Genomic DNA, 18,459 nt, shown 5'->3' with positions numbered 1-18,459 from the left:
TTGACTGTTTGGTTGCTGCATGTGTTGTCAGAGTATTCTTGGCTGTTGTGTCAGCTTGTTTATTTCCTCCGACACCGACGTGTTCCCGTAAAACTATTAATAACTTTGAATTTTGTTGAAGTTATACCCCGATATCCTTAACAAAATCGAAATTTTATCCTTCAGTAATGGTTTGGTTTAGTATTGTTTAAAGTCTTATTTTAAACAGCTTTGGTCATTTAAGGACCTGGCACCTCCTTAAATGACCCTGGCTGTTAATAGGACGTTAAACAAAAACAAACAAACAAACAAATTTAAGGACGGCCTCCCCTATGTGTCTGCCTCCCTGTAATAGCATGGAAATTATTTTGAATTTATAGTGCTACCTCAATGAAGCATACTGCCGAAGACATCCAGATGAATTCCTCACCTAGTCACATACTGAAAACGGCCAAACCAGTCGCTCCATTCCCTAAAATGCTATGCGCTAAGGAAGAACAGCGTTATCCTTTTAATAGACTCCGGTATGTCTTGGCCAGGAGACAGACTCCAAAGCCTACCCACATGCGCGAAAAGTCAACTAAAGGCTTAAATTGAGGCAGTCTCAAGGCAGACATTAAGAAGAATAAACTTGAAAAAGATTTACATTTGTAGTTGGCTCTCAATATCATACAATGGGGACAGCAGGTATCATTTATATGCCCCACCTATAGGGCAATCCTTACATAAAGCGTAGGTTCAATACCGGAAGCAGACCACAGTAGGATAACCTGGCTATGGGTGTATTTTTAAGCAAATAATGTTATTATTAAGAAGTATAAGCAAATAATGTTATTATTAAGAAGTATATACAGGCTTCACACTTGTTCAAAAAAATTATTCGTTGTTCTTAATTTCGGATTTTCCAAAAGTGTTTTTACACAGGATATTTAGTTTTGCCTACAGCAGACCAGGTAAGATAGGAGTCAAAGCAAGATTATTTCTGTCTTTGGGATAGATATATTTACTTTCAAATATGTTTTTAAAAAACCATCGTGTTTGGAATTGTGTCATTTAGGGTCAAAAATCATATTTTGCAATTTTTAAGCTTTTTTGAAGTGGTTCCGATGATTTTCATAGGACGAAAAATAAGTATACTTATCCTTCACAGCTGTATTAAAAAAGCAAATGTACAGACTACAAATATATATACTTTTGGTAATATGTAGGGCTAACTGGTTATACTTATATACATTGTATCTTTAACATGTGCCTTATTTTTCGGAATTGGTATTTTTTGCTGTACTCTGCTACCAACAGCATTTAGTCTTCATTGGTGTAAGTTCCGGCCTATCACAAGGAGACTTAGCACGAACATACGGCAGCCTCCCAAAACACACATTCGCACTCACCACACGCATGCATGTCGCACGCACGGGAGGCTGTCCTTAAATGACCTTAGCTGTTAATAGGACGTTAAACAAAATAAACCAAACCAAACCAATCCTTGGTGTATGTTCTCGAAAAAGGAAAGGTACGGAAAGCTACGAGACCCAAGAAAGCAGCATGTTTATAAGCGAGACGCGAACTTCGTGACCGAGACCGAGAAATCATATTACCATAACCCCTCGTCAAGAAAGCGACATGTTTAAACATTTCAGTGGGCGGCGAAGCATGTAACCAAGACCGAGTAAGTATATCATACCGAGAAATAACCTTTTAAAAATATTGTGCATCAGACCCTTTCGTGTATGCTGTTTTCCGTATTTGAAAACAGGATATCAGTGGTGACACATTTGAACGACATGAAGTAAGTACTCGTTCTTTTATTCAGTACAAATCGCATTGCTAACATGTTAACTTATTGATCTTATATATATATCTTCTCATGATACAAGTAATATTACTCATTTTAAGGAAACGTAGATCAACCCGTACTTGATTGTTAAAAAACTACTTAAGAGGGTGTGTCGCATTATACCATGGAAACATTCAAGTTTGATGAACACATACGACATCTGGCGAATCGGTCCTTTTTAAATTGTTAATGAAATCACTTATTAATCTTTGTCACCTTCATAGGTGAAGGGAGCATTTTGAGGAACACGTATTATATCTAGGGAGTATTTTGAGGAACACGTATTATATCTAGGGAGTATTTTGAGTAACACGTATTATATATAGGGAGTATTTTGAGGAACACGTATTATATCTAGGGAGTATTTTGAGGAACACGTATTTTATCTAGAGAGTATTTTGAGGAACACGTATTATATCTAGGGAGTATTTTGAGGAACACGTATTATATCTAGGGAGTATTTTGAGGAACAAGTATTAAATCTAGGGAGTATTTTGAGGAACTCGTATTATATCTAGGGAGTATTTTGAGGAACACGTATTATATCTAGGGAGTATTATGAGGTTCATGTATTTTCACAATCTAATAAAAATCTAGATGGTCATTATCACTACGTTACATGAACATCTAACAACATCCCATAAGAGGTCACGTTCTGATGACCTCTGAGATGTGACATTTCGTCACATAATACATCTGAAGCAAACCATTTCGGCACAGTATATAGCTATATGCTGTCTGGGACGAAATGACTTGAAACAAATTGACAGATTATGCAAGCTATGCACTCTAGTCATGCTAATTCGGACATATAGAATCACTTCCAAGATTCTGGAAGTAGTCATTTGATTGGCTAATCCAAAAGGTCACCCTGACGTGACCCCTTATGGGATGTTGTTAGATGTTCATGTAACGTAGTGATAATGACCATCTAGATTTTAATTAGATTGGTATTTTCAGAAAATATTTTAACTTGCATGTAATGTATGAAATATCTTGCAAAAGTTGTTTTAAGAGCAGATAATATTTTAACTGTACGCTCATGAGAAATAAAGTACATTACATTTGGACAGACAATAGCTTGGTAGTATTGGTCAAACCACTTCTTGTCTGTACTGCATACATGCAATATACAATTTGGACTCAACACCGTCATATGTGTATTTTATACCACGCATCACTGCATGCTTCCCACCTCCCACAATTGACAAAATACTCTCTACCACACTCCATTGCACTCACAATTTTCGTATATGGCCATGACCATGAAAGGATTGGTGTGCAGTAGAGTGTGATAGCAATTGCTGTAAGAAATAATTAGTTAGTAAAATGAAAAGGATCAAATCCGTGGTTGATAAGTTTGAAAGAATTTATAATCAATAATAACAAAGTTAAGTACTGATGAAAGGATTAATTTTGATGACACATTTAAAGTTAAGAACAGTAAAATTTGAAATTATTATTTCCTGAAAAAAAGTTTTAAATCCGCAGGAGCAGTTCTCTTATACAAAATTATACATTCAAATGCATGTATATCTTCCTTTGGGATTGATAATATCGTATCTAGATAGTAATCCAAAAATGTCCTATTGTGAAATATTCCCAAACCACTCGTTATATCACATGTTGAAATATAGCTTAAGCGAAGAATTTACTCCATTTGAAAATATACTTGTGTCCATTAGGATGCATAATGACATACTGCATTGTTAGTATTATTAGTATAGATTCTGGTACTGAGAAGTACTCGGTACAGGTACAGGTGAATTTTACAGAAAGCATAGAAGAGTTGGAGTATGGGGACCGACTCTTACAGTATGCTGCAAGTCAGTTATTGCATGATTTCTCGTCACTCGGGACTCTAAGATATGGCTGATTCTAGAACTAGGGGGTGGGGTAAGATATGTCTGATTCTAGAACTACGGGGTTGGGGTAAGCTAGTATTAGAAATAAGCTTGTTAATTCTTGATAAAAATAAACTAAGGGTCTAGTGGCCAGTCTAGAAGAAGCCTTATCCGTAGCCGTAATGTATCGGTCATTGGAGAAATCGCTATTGAAGTGACAAGACAAAATTGAACGCGCCTCATCTTGCTTAACACTTGTGTCTCTTACTCAGCAATGAACTTAATCATGGTCCTGACCCTACACAACTTGACTTCGGGAAAAACAATGAAGTGAACTTTTCTCGCTGTGACTGTATATGTTCTTATGATACGCTCAGAAGTCTAATATACTTGCTAATTTACTCTTTGTAATAAGGAATGCACCTCCGATTACAATATATAAAGTGATCCAGAGTAAATAACACTTCTATTGAAAATGTTTGCATTAAAAAATGCGTGAAATGAGATTACTTCATTCCAAATTGACTGGTATGAAAATTTCAACATTGGAACGTAGAAAAATGCTTGAAGAGGATTAAACTTTATTATAGTAGCTGGGTCTTTGTTTTTTTAATAACACTCATTACGACTATGTGGAGCTGTCAAATAATGAGCAGATTTCAATTTCAACATATTTTTATTGACTGATGTTATATCAATATAGGATTGGACATCAGGCAGAGCCTATATAAGTCCTCTCCTTACATAAAACAGGTAAACAAACTTAAACATATTTACATACAACCCATATGGATTATACAATAAAAAGGGAGGTGTCTTCTCAGTTTGTAATGATTTTTACATCATTAGAAGAAAGTAACTACTTTCCAATTTCCATCGAGTCCATTCTCCAACATGTGTGCATTAATAGGGTGTTAGATGTGTACTGTATATGCTACATAACTAAGTTTCAATAAAGAATGGAAATAAAAATAGGGGATGATGCAAATCAAATATCAAATCTTCCAGTTTCATATACATGTATGTACTGTGTTACACATTTTAGTGTGTCAATATTGACATTATTGTTACATAGATTACACCCTGAGACTTAACAAGAACATATCGCAGCCTCCCAAGGCACACATACGCACTCACCACACGCATGTATGTCGCACACACGAGAGGCCGTCCTTAAATGACCTTAGCTGTTAATAGGACGTTAAACTAAATAAACCAAACCAATTTTAGAAGAGTATTAATATTATAATGATTGTGATAATCTTAAGTGTTTATTTGTGCTAATATTATAGTGATTGTGATAATCTTAAGTGTTTATTTGTGCTAAGCTTTGAATTAGATATTTTCTAGCATTATTATTAAGGACATTCAAACATGAAATGTTGAATATTTTCAATTTCACAGTTACATACAAATACTGCTGATTCAACTAGGTGATCATTATTAAAATCTAAATTTAGGTTTGAGGCATTGTTTCTTAATTGGCAGAGTAGAATGAGCAGATGTGGCAGACGGTGTTTTTCTTTGACTTTTTCGACAATTTTAGTAATAAACTTTTACTATTTTCCTTCACAACACTGTTATATTAAAATATTAAATTACAACGGAAATGTACATGATAGAACAAATATATGAATAAAGTAAGCTACTATGGTAGCAGGAAAGCATTTGACACTTTTGTTCTACAACAGTAGCTAACCCAATCATTGACCGATACTGGTGCACAGGCGTGTCTCAGTTTAACCCCCATACAACGACGCTCATATCCTACATTATCTCTGGTTGTGTGATGGGTTTAGAGAAATATATAAAAACACGCCATGCAAAACTTATCATCTTTACATACGTGTTGTCGCCCGGCATTTATCCCAGCAACAAAATGCTTTACCATGTTGACATCGCAATGTCGGACAATAACCGGAAGTGTTGTTTTTTGCCGGGTGTTCCTTACGTCATTCCAAAAAATGCCGCTTACGTAATTTAGAAATGCAAATCATCCGTAATTTAATCAACATAGTATTTTTGAATAATTTTAATGACAGGTTCTCTCAGCACGTCAATAAACATCGACTGTCTACACAGACGCTTTAACATAACTTCCCCAAGAGGACGAAATGATGCAGTTTATTTAAATTGCTTTGCTGTACTCTATGAAACCCTCGATTTTTATTAAGAGCCTATGATATTGTCATTTTTCAAACAAAATATCTACACAGAAAGATTTTGTAAACTTTTTTTTTATTTTAGACAGTTGTAAAAAAAGATATACAAACTGATATAAATCACTCTTGATGACCATGATGAAAGTGTGTTCGATGTATTACTGTGAGAGGAAACCAAAGTAACCGAAAAAAAAAACAAGTTGAGGGGTAGATGACCCCGTCTCTTCTCAAGTCCGGTCAGGGACTCGAATCTCGGCCGTTTCTGTGATTATGTAATGGTGATAATCACTTATGTATTTCTGCTAAAACTTATAATTTCTCTTGTTTCTGTTTTCAGCCACTTGTCCGAATATAAAGTCCAAGGTACAACTTTACTTACAGTTTGTATCGTGATGATGTATTTACTCGCAACAATGAGTCCTGTCGGATGGCCCCGATACCATAAGAACCTCGATCAACCGTCCTTTCTGGTGAAGTCAAGTCCTGAAATGTTACATGTTCTATACTACAACCAGCCTGAATGGGTGAGTGGGAAGGAGTTCAACGGTTGTCAATACCCATGTAAAATGATCTCTGGATCAACAAATTTTTCCTCTGCAAAGTTTGTTATTTTCCACGGACCACGAATAGGTTTTGGAAAACCACCAAAGAAGTCATCTGGTCAGATTTGGATTATGCATGGTATGGAGTCCCCGTATCATTATCATGCTGACTTATCAAAATGGAGTAATATGTTTAATTGGACATTTACGTATAGAAGAGATTCCGACGTTTTATCACTTTATTCGGGTTTTCAACATACTCCACTAGATATAACACCATCTGTCCAGTGGAAAACAAAAGACAGATCATCAGCCTGGATGGTCTCTAACTGTAGAACCCCAGGAAAACGAGATCAATACGTAAAACGTCTCCGGAAATCTGCTGATGTTCACGTGTACGGCAACTGTGGAACATATAGATGTTCACACGCCAAAGAAAGTGGTTGTATGGAAATCCTTCGAAAGCATTATCGGTATTATTTGGCATTTGAAAATTCTTTGTGTGTAGATTATGTAACAGAAAAAGGGTTTAAAACATACACTTTTTCTCCATCAACAATACCGGTGATGAGAGGTGGATCAAATTATTCCCTCTTCTTTCCACCCGGTTCATACATTGATTCAAAAGACTTTGAAAGCGCCTTTACATTAGGAAAAACTATCAGTATGAATGCAAGTGTAATGGAAAATACGAAAATTGAACAGTTTTTCTCATGGACAAAATCTCATTCCATAACCCCAAACACGATGGACCACAAGATTTGGTGCGATTTATGTGAACGTATTCATCATGCTGAGAGCCACAAACGTTTATATTCAAATATCAAAAACTGGTTAAATGACAATCTAAGACCGGGATGTAAATCTCCAAGCGATTTGAGGTAACTTATTTATTTTGTTTTATATCCATGTTAAAAGGATTCAGTTTCCATCACCAAAATATTTGAAGGGCATATGTTGCTTACATTATATTTACATTCTATCCTATCTACACTCCAAATATAGTATAGGCTGCCAAGATGGCACTTCAACTCAAATCTCATTCAGATTTTAAACATTGATAAATTGCTCAATAACTGGCCTCAAGCGCTGAACTAAATTCGCGAGGTTTAACCTAATATGGTTACAAAATGTACAAGAGATACCGTTTGCGAATTGGCCACATATATCTCAAATTGTTACTTTACGAAAAATGCTACGATTTCAAACAGGCTCGTGAACATTATTAAATGTATTCTCTTTGAAACATATGCTGGATAAAAAATCTGTATTAATTACATTCATTTTTAATGAACAGAACTTCGTTTGATTTAGTAATTGGATTACACAATACATATTGTATTTGCAATATCAATCAATGCCTTAATGGAAATAATGGAGAAGTCAGGCAACTATATGTGTACATGTTGAAAGGGGATATACGGAATTGTGTGGGTGTGAGGCCATTGATTCATGCTTTCTCTCTAGACGATTATGTTTATTATCTACACTCGTTACACTGCTACCTTTTGTCCTCGGCGATATAGCAAGGAAGGTGGTAGTATCAAAATGTGATGAAATATAATAAAAAAATTATATTCTGAATCCTTAATTTATTTAGTTAAAATACATTGAGAAATCACAAAGTATGTCCGGAAAGATATACCGGTACGCTTTCTCTGTAAGTTCTTGCTGCAAGGCTCTGGATTTTTCACTGGTAAAACTGATAATTGTTGATTTCTGGCTATTAACAAATATCAGAAGCCAAACTTTGACACTCAGATATACAATACAAACATAATATGATAAGAAAGCACCAGTTGATTTATTACGAAAACTTTGTGACTCTATCTCTGAATATGTATCCATCTCTTCAGGGAACGAAATCGTCGAAGCGTAACTGCTTTTCTGTGTCAGTAGAAACGTGGTTTTCCGTCTCTCAAATTAAAACATTCAGGAGTACCCGCCAACCAAATTGGCGATAACATCGAGGGAAAGAAGTAGTGATTGAGAACTTTGGTATATTATATGGCGAATAGAAAGGTGACTTATAACGGCAATCGCGTGTTGCCGTGATGTTGACGTGTCCTCTTGTCGCTTATTTCGATTTCAAACCGCTACAGGCCACAACACATTTTGAACACGCTAATTAGCACGTACGAAATTTCTGGTTGGCGCAGTAAAATGTCGCCTGTGTCACGTTGTTGTGCTGTTGCGTTTTCGTACGGTCGCCTTCACATTACACATGTGTAAATCATGATTTCATGTAAAAGTCGCCACTATATATATAGTATGCACGTTTTGTCAAAGGACATTAAGTGGTAGCTAAGAGAGTCTTTAATAAAAAAAAAAAAGAAACAGTCATTTAATATTATATAGCACATGTTTACATAATAAGGGCTTTCTCTACTAAACAATACAGGCAATAATAGCAAAGGAACCACAAAACTTGTATTGCACTATTATTACACTAAAATACTGTCTTGTTTTGATGAAGACTTTGCACTGTTTTCAATTTATTCAAAAATTCGTTTAGGTCATCACAAACATATCAATACAACCTTCAGAATTTACTGTCGAGGAAGCCTTTTTTTTAAATGCTCGCCGCCAAGGCAGGGCGAATATTGGCACAACTTTGTCCGTCCGTTCCACGCAACGAATCATTCCTTCCGTCCATCAACATTTACCTTGTCCGTAGCTTTCTAAGAAAAGCAATAAATGAAATTTTCTTAAACTCCGTACCGATATTCTTTGCAGGAATTTCTCAACCATTTGAATGTAAAGATTATAAAGGTCATCGTTACTATTTTTATAACTCTTTTAAAAAGATAATGAAATTTCATGTAGTTTTTTCTTGTGTGAAGTTAAAAGAAATTATAACCGAATAAGCTTCTCTTTCATTGAAGCAACGGAAAAATTAAAGGAAATCTTGTAAAAATTAATGATACATGTATAAGTCTTTAAAAAGGATACTAAAGACAAAGAAACACAAGGAAAATGTTCTCTAAGAACATTGACTAAAACTGTTATGACAGAATAATGTACGTGGATCATAGATAATTTAAAGAATAAAAAAGCAGCAAAATAAAACGTACACCATGAATTGAAGTTATGCAAATCGTAAATTTTAAATGGATTGGTCAAAAACTTTTTTCAGAGGTTGTGGACAAAAGGCAGTTAATGAAGAAGAGTGAATCAACAGATTATGAAATACCATGATATGATCTGGCGTATAAGAAGATAGCATATTGACCATCATAGTCCCAATATTGCCTTTTCATCTGTTTTAAAGTTTTCTAAATAACATAAGCAAAATTTGGAACAAACTAACTCAAAAATATCAACGGTTGGTGTCATACTTCTAAGATTAAACCAGATGAAATCAACCACGGAGGCAACATCGAAAAAGACAATACGACAACTCAACAAGGTGACAACAGGAGATCTTATCGCGACGACTCGAGTTTCTATACACGCTAATTAGAGTGTTCAAAATGTCGTGTTGTCGCTTTGCCATGTTGTATTGTCGCGGTTTGAAAACGCATCAAGACGACATTTTATCTAGTTAATCTCGAGTTGGCGCAGTTTCTGAACGTGACAAAGCAACAATATGAAATGGCCGTCATCAGCCACGTTAGAATGGCGATATGCGAGGTGGCAAATTTATCAAGGAATTATATAGTGAGGAAAATCGTTATGGGGGGTGGGGTGGGGGGGTGGGGGGGTAGTTACCGGTAGAGATGAGTGCAAACGTGTCTTGGTAGGTTTTGATATTTAAGTATTTGCATCCTCGTGATATCGCGAGACTGATGCTGACTTTGTAGTGCTACATTATTGAATAATACTGGCGAATACCACACCCAGTCACGTTACTTTGCCAACGGACGATCAAGTCGCCCCACTCCCAAAAAACGCTGAGCGCTAAGCAGGAGTAGCAGGAAACATAACACCAAGCTCCCTCACAAGGGGAACAATCAAGTAAATGCCAAATGTGAAGCAATGTCAGGGGAGACATTAGGTAGAAGGTAGAATAAATAACAGTCACTGATTGAATTAATTATACCCCTCAATCTCGCTTAGCAGTGTTACAGTCATGTGTGTAGTCTGGAAACTTCTAAACTAAAACCTGGGATGTTTCCTTCGAGTCAATCAAGCGAGAGAAAGGTGGTGCTTGTTAGCGAGGTGAGAGGTGGGCGAAGTTTGTGAACGAACGCGCCTTATATGTTTAGACGACAGTTTCTCATATTCTTCCGAAATGGGTTGGAAGATGGTTCACGAGTATGAAACGAACGCGCATGCATCCGATTCTGAGGACGAAAAAAAATTATCATTCGCGCCCACGACAGAGCACAGAGCAAGGTGACAAATCAGCGATATATCAGAGGAAGGCGTTTTCACCTCTATGGATCCCCAAGACAGCAGTCACCAAATCAACAACGCCTTTCTAGAGACCTAGATTATGTTTCGGCTTTGGTAAGCCAGGGCAAAGGAGAGCCGAATGCTCGAGACTGAAGACGACGCAAGGGCAGGATTATAAGATGAGTACAAGTGTAACTGTTTACATTGATATCACTCATGATACTGCACGTAGCCTCATTTTTTACAGCAGGTTACTTTGCATAAGAGCCATGTTTTTTCGACCGACGAGGTTCAAGGGTCAAAGGCTAGGTCCAGCGAAATAACGGGGGTTTTCGAGGAAGTGAAGTTCCATGTAAGTTTGCATTGAAAATTTATTTTGACTAGAAGTCTATATTTGGTTCTTTTCATTTCACAGATCGAGGTACTCTAGAGGGGATAAGACTGTGGCTAAGTATTACAGTGCTTTTCTAAGATGGAAGTATTTTATTACGTGTAAAGGAGGCTGTGTGCTACCCGAACAGTCTATACATGTGTCACTGTATTTAGCTCATCTTTTGGACGCTGGGATTACTTACATCGTAGGTAGTGTACTTTTTCTCGAAGATAGTAAAGCACTAGCGATCAAGTGGTCATAAGGTCATTATGTATTTGGACGATGGACTGGGTGGTCACAATGACAAAGTATAGGCATCAGTTCTTAGTGTTTGCATTCGCAGAGATTTAAGCAGGCTTGGCGGTTCGAAAGCAGACGAGAAATGTTCTTTAGATCTGATTCAAGAGGCTATGTGGCTTTATTTGTGTTGTTTACATAAAGGAGAAAAGTTTGACGAAATTGGAGGGTTCTCTACATGCAGTTATGGGTTCTGTATCAGTAGCAAGGTTACTTGTACAAGCGAGAGTTTCGGCTGGCGTTGAAGGTCAGATTATTTCTTTGAGCGTGGCCAGGGGTCCGGTGTCCGTTTCATAGCCATGTATACGTATACATGCGGGTTGGCAAGAACAAGTTTGGATTCGTTGACGTATATCAGCAAGGAGGATCAATACGAGTTTGGGTAGGAAATGTATGGGTTTTGAACAGAAGGCAGATTGGTCAAAAATACAATGATGATTAAGCTATTCATACCGATGCGTAAGCTGTTGGCTACGGCGGTTACGTATAACAGATACATGAAAGTGAGAATGTTTGTGTGCGGTCAGACCGCGAACCAAACAAGAGCTACGCATGGCGGGAGTTTGAGGATGTAGTTAGAATTTTCAGGCATTTTGTGAAAGGCCTTGTAGGTTCTCGGGAGCCAAAATGTGGCTAAAATTATATAAAATGGCAGTAGGATGAGTGATCTGCAGGTGAAAGCTAGACAGATATGTGACATTTGTGTTGAAGGGGGATTTGAATTGGTCAACACGTGGATACCCTGTGCTGTTTGTCATTTTCATTGAAAATCGATTCTGACTATAGGTCTACATTCGTTTGTTTTCATTTCAAAGGTTAAGGACTTCAAACCCAGATACAGGAGGAGATGCAGGCGGTAGGGCCGGTGTCCAAGAATATGGAGCAGCTGGCTAAGACCATGGCGGGATTCGTTCCGTACCCTAGAGTGGATACGACTGTGACTAAGTATTAACTCTTTTCTGAGATGGAAGCGTTTTATTACGTGTGAAGCCTATACATGTGGCACTGTATTAAGCCAGGAGGTCTTACAGTGTTCTGGTTGCAGCTCTGTAGGCGATAAAATTGGCACATGGTATAAGCTGGATGACGGATCAAAAGGAGAACCGTTACAGTAAAGGTCTTAATTAAATACGACATGAATGTCCACCGCGCGTAAAGAAAGACCTGGTTACGTCTACCTTCATTATGGAGCTCTGTAAGATTCACAAAGACAATAACGATTCTACGGTTATTTGAGTCTCGGATATAATTGTACTTAAATTCACGGGATTTTGAAGGTACCATGTGTTGAGTGCGACGAGAAAATGTGAAATTTCCTTCCATGATACTCATCACGTTCATGATCAGAAAACCGATCAATTTTAGTTAGGAAACGAGTTGGTGATAACCAAATGTGTAACGGAGGAATGTGTAACGGAGACATGTATGTGGGAAATCTACGTGAAAGTGTTAAAATATAAAAAAAAAAAAAAAAAAAAGGCGCTGAATTATACACGGGATTGGGAGTGCATAGTTAAGAATCTACGGGCAACCTAAATTTGGATTTGCATTCGCTCAGGGCAGATGGCGCCTCTGAGGCTGCGAATAATGACGTCAGTGAGAGATGCTGGAAGAGGCATGGTCGCTGGAGGATGATTACCTTGGAGACTCGTTAACTCGCAGGTTACAAGATACTCAGCAGCAGTTAGGTTTATAGATGGGTAACTTCCTCGACGTTATGTATGTTTGAGTATCAATCGCGTTAAGCTTCGTTTTTCCCATTCTTTTCTGATCTATCGTCCGCTCGGGTAGGGTAGGCAGGTGAATAAAAGACTTTAAAAAAACCTGTTTCGCAGAAAAGCAGAAATTCACTGTCCTTTACATTTTACGAGCGTTACATAGCGCGTGTGACTGATAAGACAGTCAATCAGAGTCTAAGTAGGTGTAAGGTAGTCACGTGAAGGTACACAGGCGCACGGGCGAGATATACTGTAGAGTTGTCATTCTTGTCACAGAGTTCAAGGTTGTAACAAACTGTTAGTTACTATAATGAGTTTTTTCGTCACAGAAGAGTAGTTCTGGCATTTCATCATTATACCAGGCATAACTGTTTTGAGATTAGGTTAAACAATTCAGCATTTATTTAGAAACTTGGCGCATTATACCTGTTCACCTCCTTTCTCTGTTTAAAAAACACGGTTTTAAGGTTGAGTGGCTCGCTTGATTTCCCATCATGCTGATTTTTAGGGAACGGAGTGCGCGAGACAGTTAAGTGTTTTTCGATGGTCAGATACCTGTCATCATAAAATTTGATTGATTTAACACCGGCTTTATCGTCAGCTCGGATCCAATACAGTGGTTGTGTTGTTCTTGGGTAGGGTAGGCAGGAGAATATAGAGTTCACGCCAATTAATGATTTGTCCCGGACGAAAAACACTCGCCTGGATACAAGAGTACATTTATAACAGGCGTGCAAGACTTAGATAAACACTGATAAATCTGTATGTGATTCCAATCCTGTATTCGCAGAATTTCTGGAAATAAATAAATTTAACGTTGTGGGCCTCATCGTTTTTAGCAATATTTTGAAACGAACTCATGAAAATAAGTTGTAGATTGATCACTGCATATTTACCCGGGTACATACGTCATACATGTCGGTATGTACAGGACCCGGTATAAAAAGACAAACACCACCAATATATGTTGTGTACGTTCGTTAAGAAGGATAGGCATGTACGGAATTAAATAACCTTTCCTTTCTGATTATATTTGGATTTCGAAGATTGAATGTAGAGATAAACAAAATCAAATAACTGATCACGTGTAACACTTTTTGTCAATTAACTAACGCATTTTTATGTAAATTATTATATGAAAACATTATATATGTGTTTGCGATGCGTGCGTGTAATGCAAACTTTGATATAAATGCTATACAATATTAAAACAATGATTACAACGATAGCATATCATTCATTTGCTAAGATATCCTATAACATTTGCATATATGATACAAATATATGATGGGTGGCTGTGCAATAGCCCAGAACATTTGATACGAGGTACTGGTAATCGACCGATGTTCTATTGCACAAGGCCGAGTGCAATGGAACATCGGATGATTACCAGTACTGAGGGTCAAATATGCTGGACTATCGCCCCGACACCCATGATGTACCTGTTTTATTACATAATCACTAAAAAAAAACACTTAGAATCAGTGAAATCTAAACTTTCCTGTAGGTCTGAAAGTCGTCATGGCTGTCGTCTGGCAGTGTTGACATCTGAGTGACTTAGACGCTTGATAGGGTAGGACTAAATTCCACTACGTCACATGTGTTCAATAGTTCGCATATGACCGTGCAATAGTCATTTAGCCGTGCAATAGTTAAAAATACAGCATATGCGTATAGTATAAAAGAATATACCCTGTGAGGAAGGCTTTGGGTTCTGTCCCCTGGCCAAGACATACCAGAGTCCATCAAAATGGTAGTTTCTGCTCTACAAACATTATAAAGCATAATTTATCTGACTTTTTTAACTAGAGCTGATACAATGACTTTCCCAACTTCACTTCTGCTAAAAGGGTTCAATAAGAGTATGCTGCAAGATAAAAGACATGTTACAATCACTTGCACAAGTCACCGTATTTCACAAACACATCTTTGAAAACACAGTTCGTTTTACAGAGTTGTGGCTTTTGATAGCTTCAGATATAGAATGGATCTTGATGGGTTTCCATAATGGTGTTATTTTGCATTTTCGGCAAATGCTCCGTTGTTAGTATGATACGTTCCCTGTATTTTGGTATGGAGGCCTCTCCGGCTTTGTGTAGCGCTTTTCCCCAGATTTATCAGACCCCCCTTTCAGGACTGATTTCGTATGGGAAATCAGTAACCAGTGATTCTGGATACATGTCCATCTTACATTTGCTCCAGCTAGCCTTAATTGTACCTGGTTTTGAGGTTTTGTTTTGGAGTTGACCATTGGCAAGATGTTAATGAAGGTGGGATCTATGTCAGAAATAGCTACTGGAGGGTTGTAAAGTTCTACCTTGATTTAGGTCTATATCTATAAGTAGGATATCAACCTACAGCTCAGCTTGGATTAATACCTAAGTGGGACAAACATAATATGTATCTATGATTAAAGCCTACACATGGGGAAACATATATAGCTAGGACTAACATGTACAGCTAGGATAAACATAGCTAGGAGTAATACCTATATCTGAGATAAACATCTATAGCTAGGATTAACACCTACAGCTGGGATAAACATATATAGCTAGGACTAACATGTACAGCTGGGATAAACATCTATAGCTAGGACTAACATGTACAGCTGGGATAAACATCTATAGCTAGGATTAACACCTACAGCTGGGATAAACATATATAGCAAGGATTAACACCTACAGCTGGGATAAACATCTATAGCTAGGATTAACACCTACAGCTGGGATAAAAACCTATAGCCAGGATTAACACCTACAGCTGGGATAAACACCTATAGCCAGGATTAACACCTACAGCTGGGATAAACATCTATAGCTAGGATTAACACCTACAGCTGGGATAAACATCTATAGCTAGGATTAACACCTACAGCTGGGATAAACATCTATAGCTAGGATTAACACCTACTGCTGGGATAAACATATATAGCAAGGATTAATACCTACAGCTGGGATAAACATATATAGCTAGGATTAATACCTACAGCTGGGGTAAACATCTATAGCTAGGACTAACACCTACAGCTGGGATCAACATATATAGCTAGGATTAATACCTACAGCTGGGGTAAACACCTATAGCCAGGATTAACACCTACAGCTGGGATAAACATATATAGCTAGGATTGATACCTACAGCTGGGATAAACATCTATAGCTAGGATTAACACCTACAGCTGGGATAAACATCTATAGCTAGGATTAACACCTACAGCTGGGATAAACATCTATAGCTAGGATTAACACCTACTGCTGGGATAAACATATATAGCAAGGATTAATACCTACAGCTGGGATAAACATATATAGCTAGGATTAATACCTACAGCTGGGGTAAACATATATAGCTAGGATTAATACCTACAGCTGGGGTAAACATCTATAGCTAGGACTAACACCTACAGCTGGGATCAACATATATAGCTGGTATGAATACCTAAACCTGAACTAAAGGATGAAGACATTTAGCTCAGATAAACATTATAGCTAAGATTAACACCTATATCTGAGATAAACATCTATAGCTAGGATTAATACCTACAATTGAAATAAACATATATAGCTAGGATAAACATCTATAGAAAGGATTAATACCTGAGATAAGTATCTGTAGACAGTATCAACACCTACACCCGAAATAATCATATATAGCTCAGATTAACACATATAGTTGACTTAAACATTTATAGCTAGGATTAACATCTACAACGAATATCTAGGATTAACATGTACAGCTTGGATCAACATCTATAGCTAGGATCAACACCTTCAGTCGGGATAAACATCTTTACCTTGGAGAAGCAATTTGTTGTGACGTAAAACTCAACTTCACATAATCAATAATATTTTGATTTTCACTCGGCCACATTTTGTTTGGAACAAGATGTAACATTTATTTTAGAACAAGATGTAACATTTATACAACGCGGCGATACCCATTTCCTTAAGAAAGTATTATTACTGTACATATCGTAAATACATGGAGCATACATTTTACTTCGATAAAATTTGACGAAAAGGCAGTAACTACATATAACGTTATACAGGCTTATAATGAACATTCAACCTTGGTCAGTATATGTACATAATCTTCACAATTAAAAGAATTCTTACAACAAAGTTTACTTTTTAATATGTAATTACTAGTCTGATGTTGTAAGGGATTTTTGCAATAATCATAGTACCAGTATTTCCCATGCTAATTGAATGCACCACGTGTTTGTATTTATACCAAGCTGTTGATAGGACGTTAAACAATATAAAACCAAACTTAAAATGTAATGTCGAACATATATGTCGAGGTTTGGGAAATGATTTATCTTCACCAAAGTAATTATAAAACGGCTGTCGGTTAACTAATCCGGACCTACGTATAAAATAATAAACAACTCAATATCCGGAACGGAATTACTTCCCCTTAGGCTATAAATGAGAAAGATATATCACATCAGGTCTCAATAAATATAAAGCTAAATGTACTATGGCCATAAGTCCTGTAAATTGTGACGTGTAGTATGAAAAAGCAATCCATCCCTTTATCAATACACAATACACAATACTCTAAACGATCACACAAACGCCCCTTTACTCTTATATTGACTTGACCTAACTCATATTCGTAATAATCGTCAGTAAGGAAAATGCCATTATACTCATCTGTCAACAGTTCATTCTTTCCCGATGGCTGGGACACCTTTTCCTTGATCAGGACACTCGTTCCTCCAATGCTGGAAAGATCCACAGCCGTAGCATGCTCCCGAATACCGGCCTCGTCGTTGTCCGTATGCGTGCGCGTGTGTGCCGCCGCCTGTACCGCCGAACTGGAACATAGGGACTCCACTGAACCAAGGCTCTTGGCCTTGGGGTTCACGAAAGGGCTGCTGGAAATTAGGAAAATTACCACGCATACCCACAGCGCCGCTGGACTTGCCAAAGCCCGTAGACTTCTTTCCTTGTATTTTCTCTTTCTTCTTTTTAACAATCTAATTAAAATCTAGATGGTCATTATCACTACGTTACATGAACATCTTTTCTCTTCTTTCTTAACAACTTTCTTCTTCCTAATGTCTCCCTTGACAATGCCTCACGTTTGGCCTTTAGTTGAGCGTTCGCCCCTGTGAGGAAGGTTTTGGGTTCTGTCCCCTAGCCGAGACATACCAGAGTCTTTAAAAATGGTAGTTGCTACTCCTGCTTAGCGCTCAGCATATTGGGAGTGGGACGACTGGTTGGCCCGTTGTCAGTTTAATGTGACCGGGTGGGGTGTGCGGCTTGGTGTCTTCGGCAGTATGCTTCAGTGAGGTAGCACTCTAAATCAGCAAAAGATCCGGCCTATCACAAGGAGACATAACACGAACATACCGCAGCCTC

The 18,459-nt window shown here is 37.5% G+C and overlaps 1 protein-coding gene across 1 annotated transcript; it reads left to right on the top strand.

Moving 5' to 3' along the window:
• Positions 1–1,629: 1,629 nt before the first annotated feature.
• On the top strand, positions 1,630–12,850 carry LOC117314693 (alpha-(1,3)-fucosyltransferase C-like). The gene is made up of 3 exons (XM_033868780.1): positions 1,630–1,768; positions 6,160–7,245; positions 12,188–12,850. Exons 1-3 carry the CDS (start codon positions 1,710–1,712, stop codon positions 12,264–12,266), a joined length of 1,224 nt encoding a protein of 407 aa, XP_033724671.1. The 5' UTR covers positions 1,630–1,709; the 3' UTR covers positions 12,267–12,850.
• The last annotated feature ends 5,609 nt before the right edge of the window (positions 12,851–18,459 follow it).

The sequence above is a fragment of the Pecten maximus genome, chromosome 16 (genome assembly GCF_902652985.1).
Source record: "Pecten maximus chromosome 16, xPecMax1.1, whole genome shotgun sequence".
Taxonomy (NCBI): domain Eukaryota; kingdom Metazoa; phylum Mollusca; class Bivalvia; order Pectinida; family Pectinidae; genus Pecten; species Pecten maximus.
Note: the sequence above shows the minus strand (reverse complement) of the source record. Positions and strands in the feature narration are given on the sequence as shown.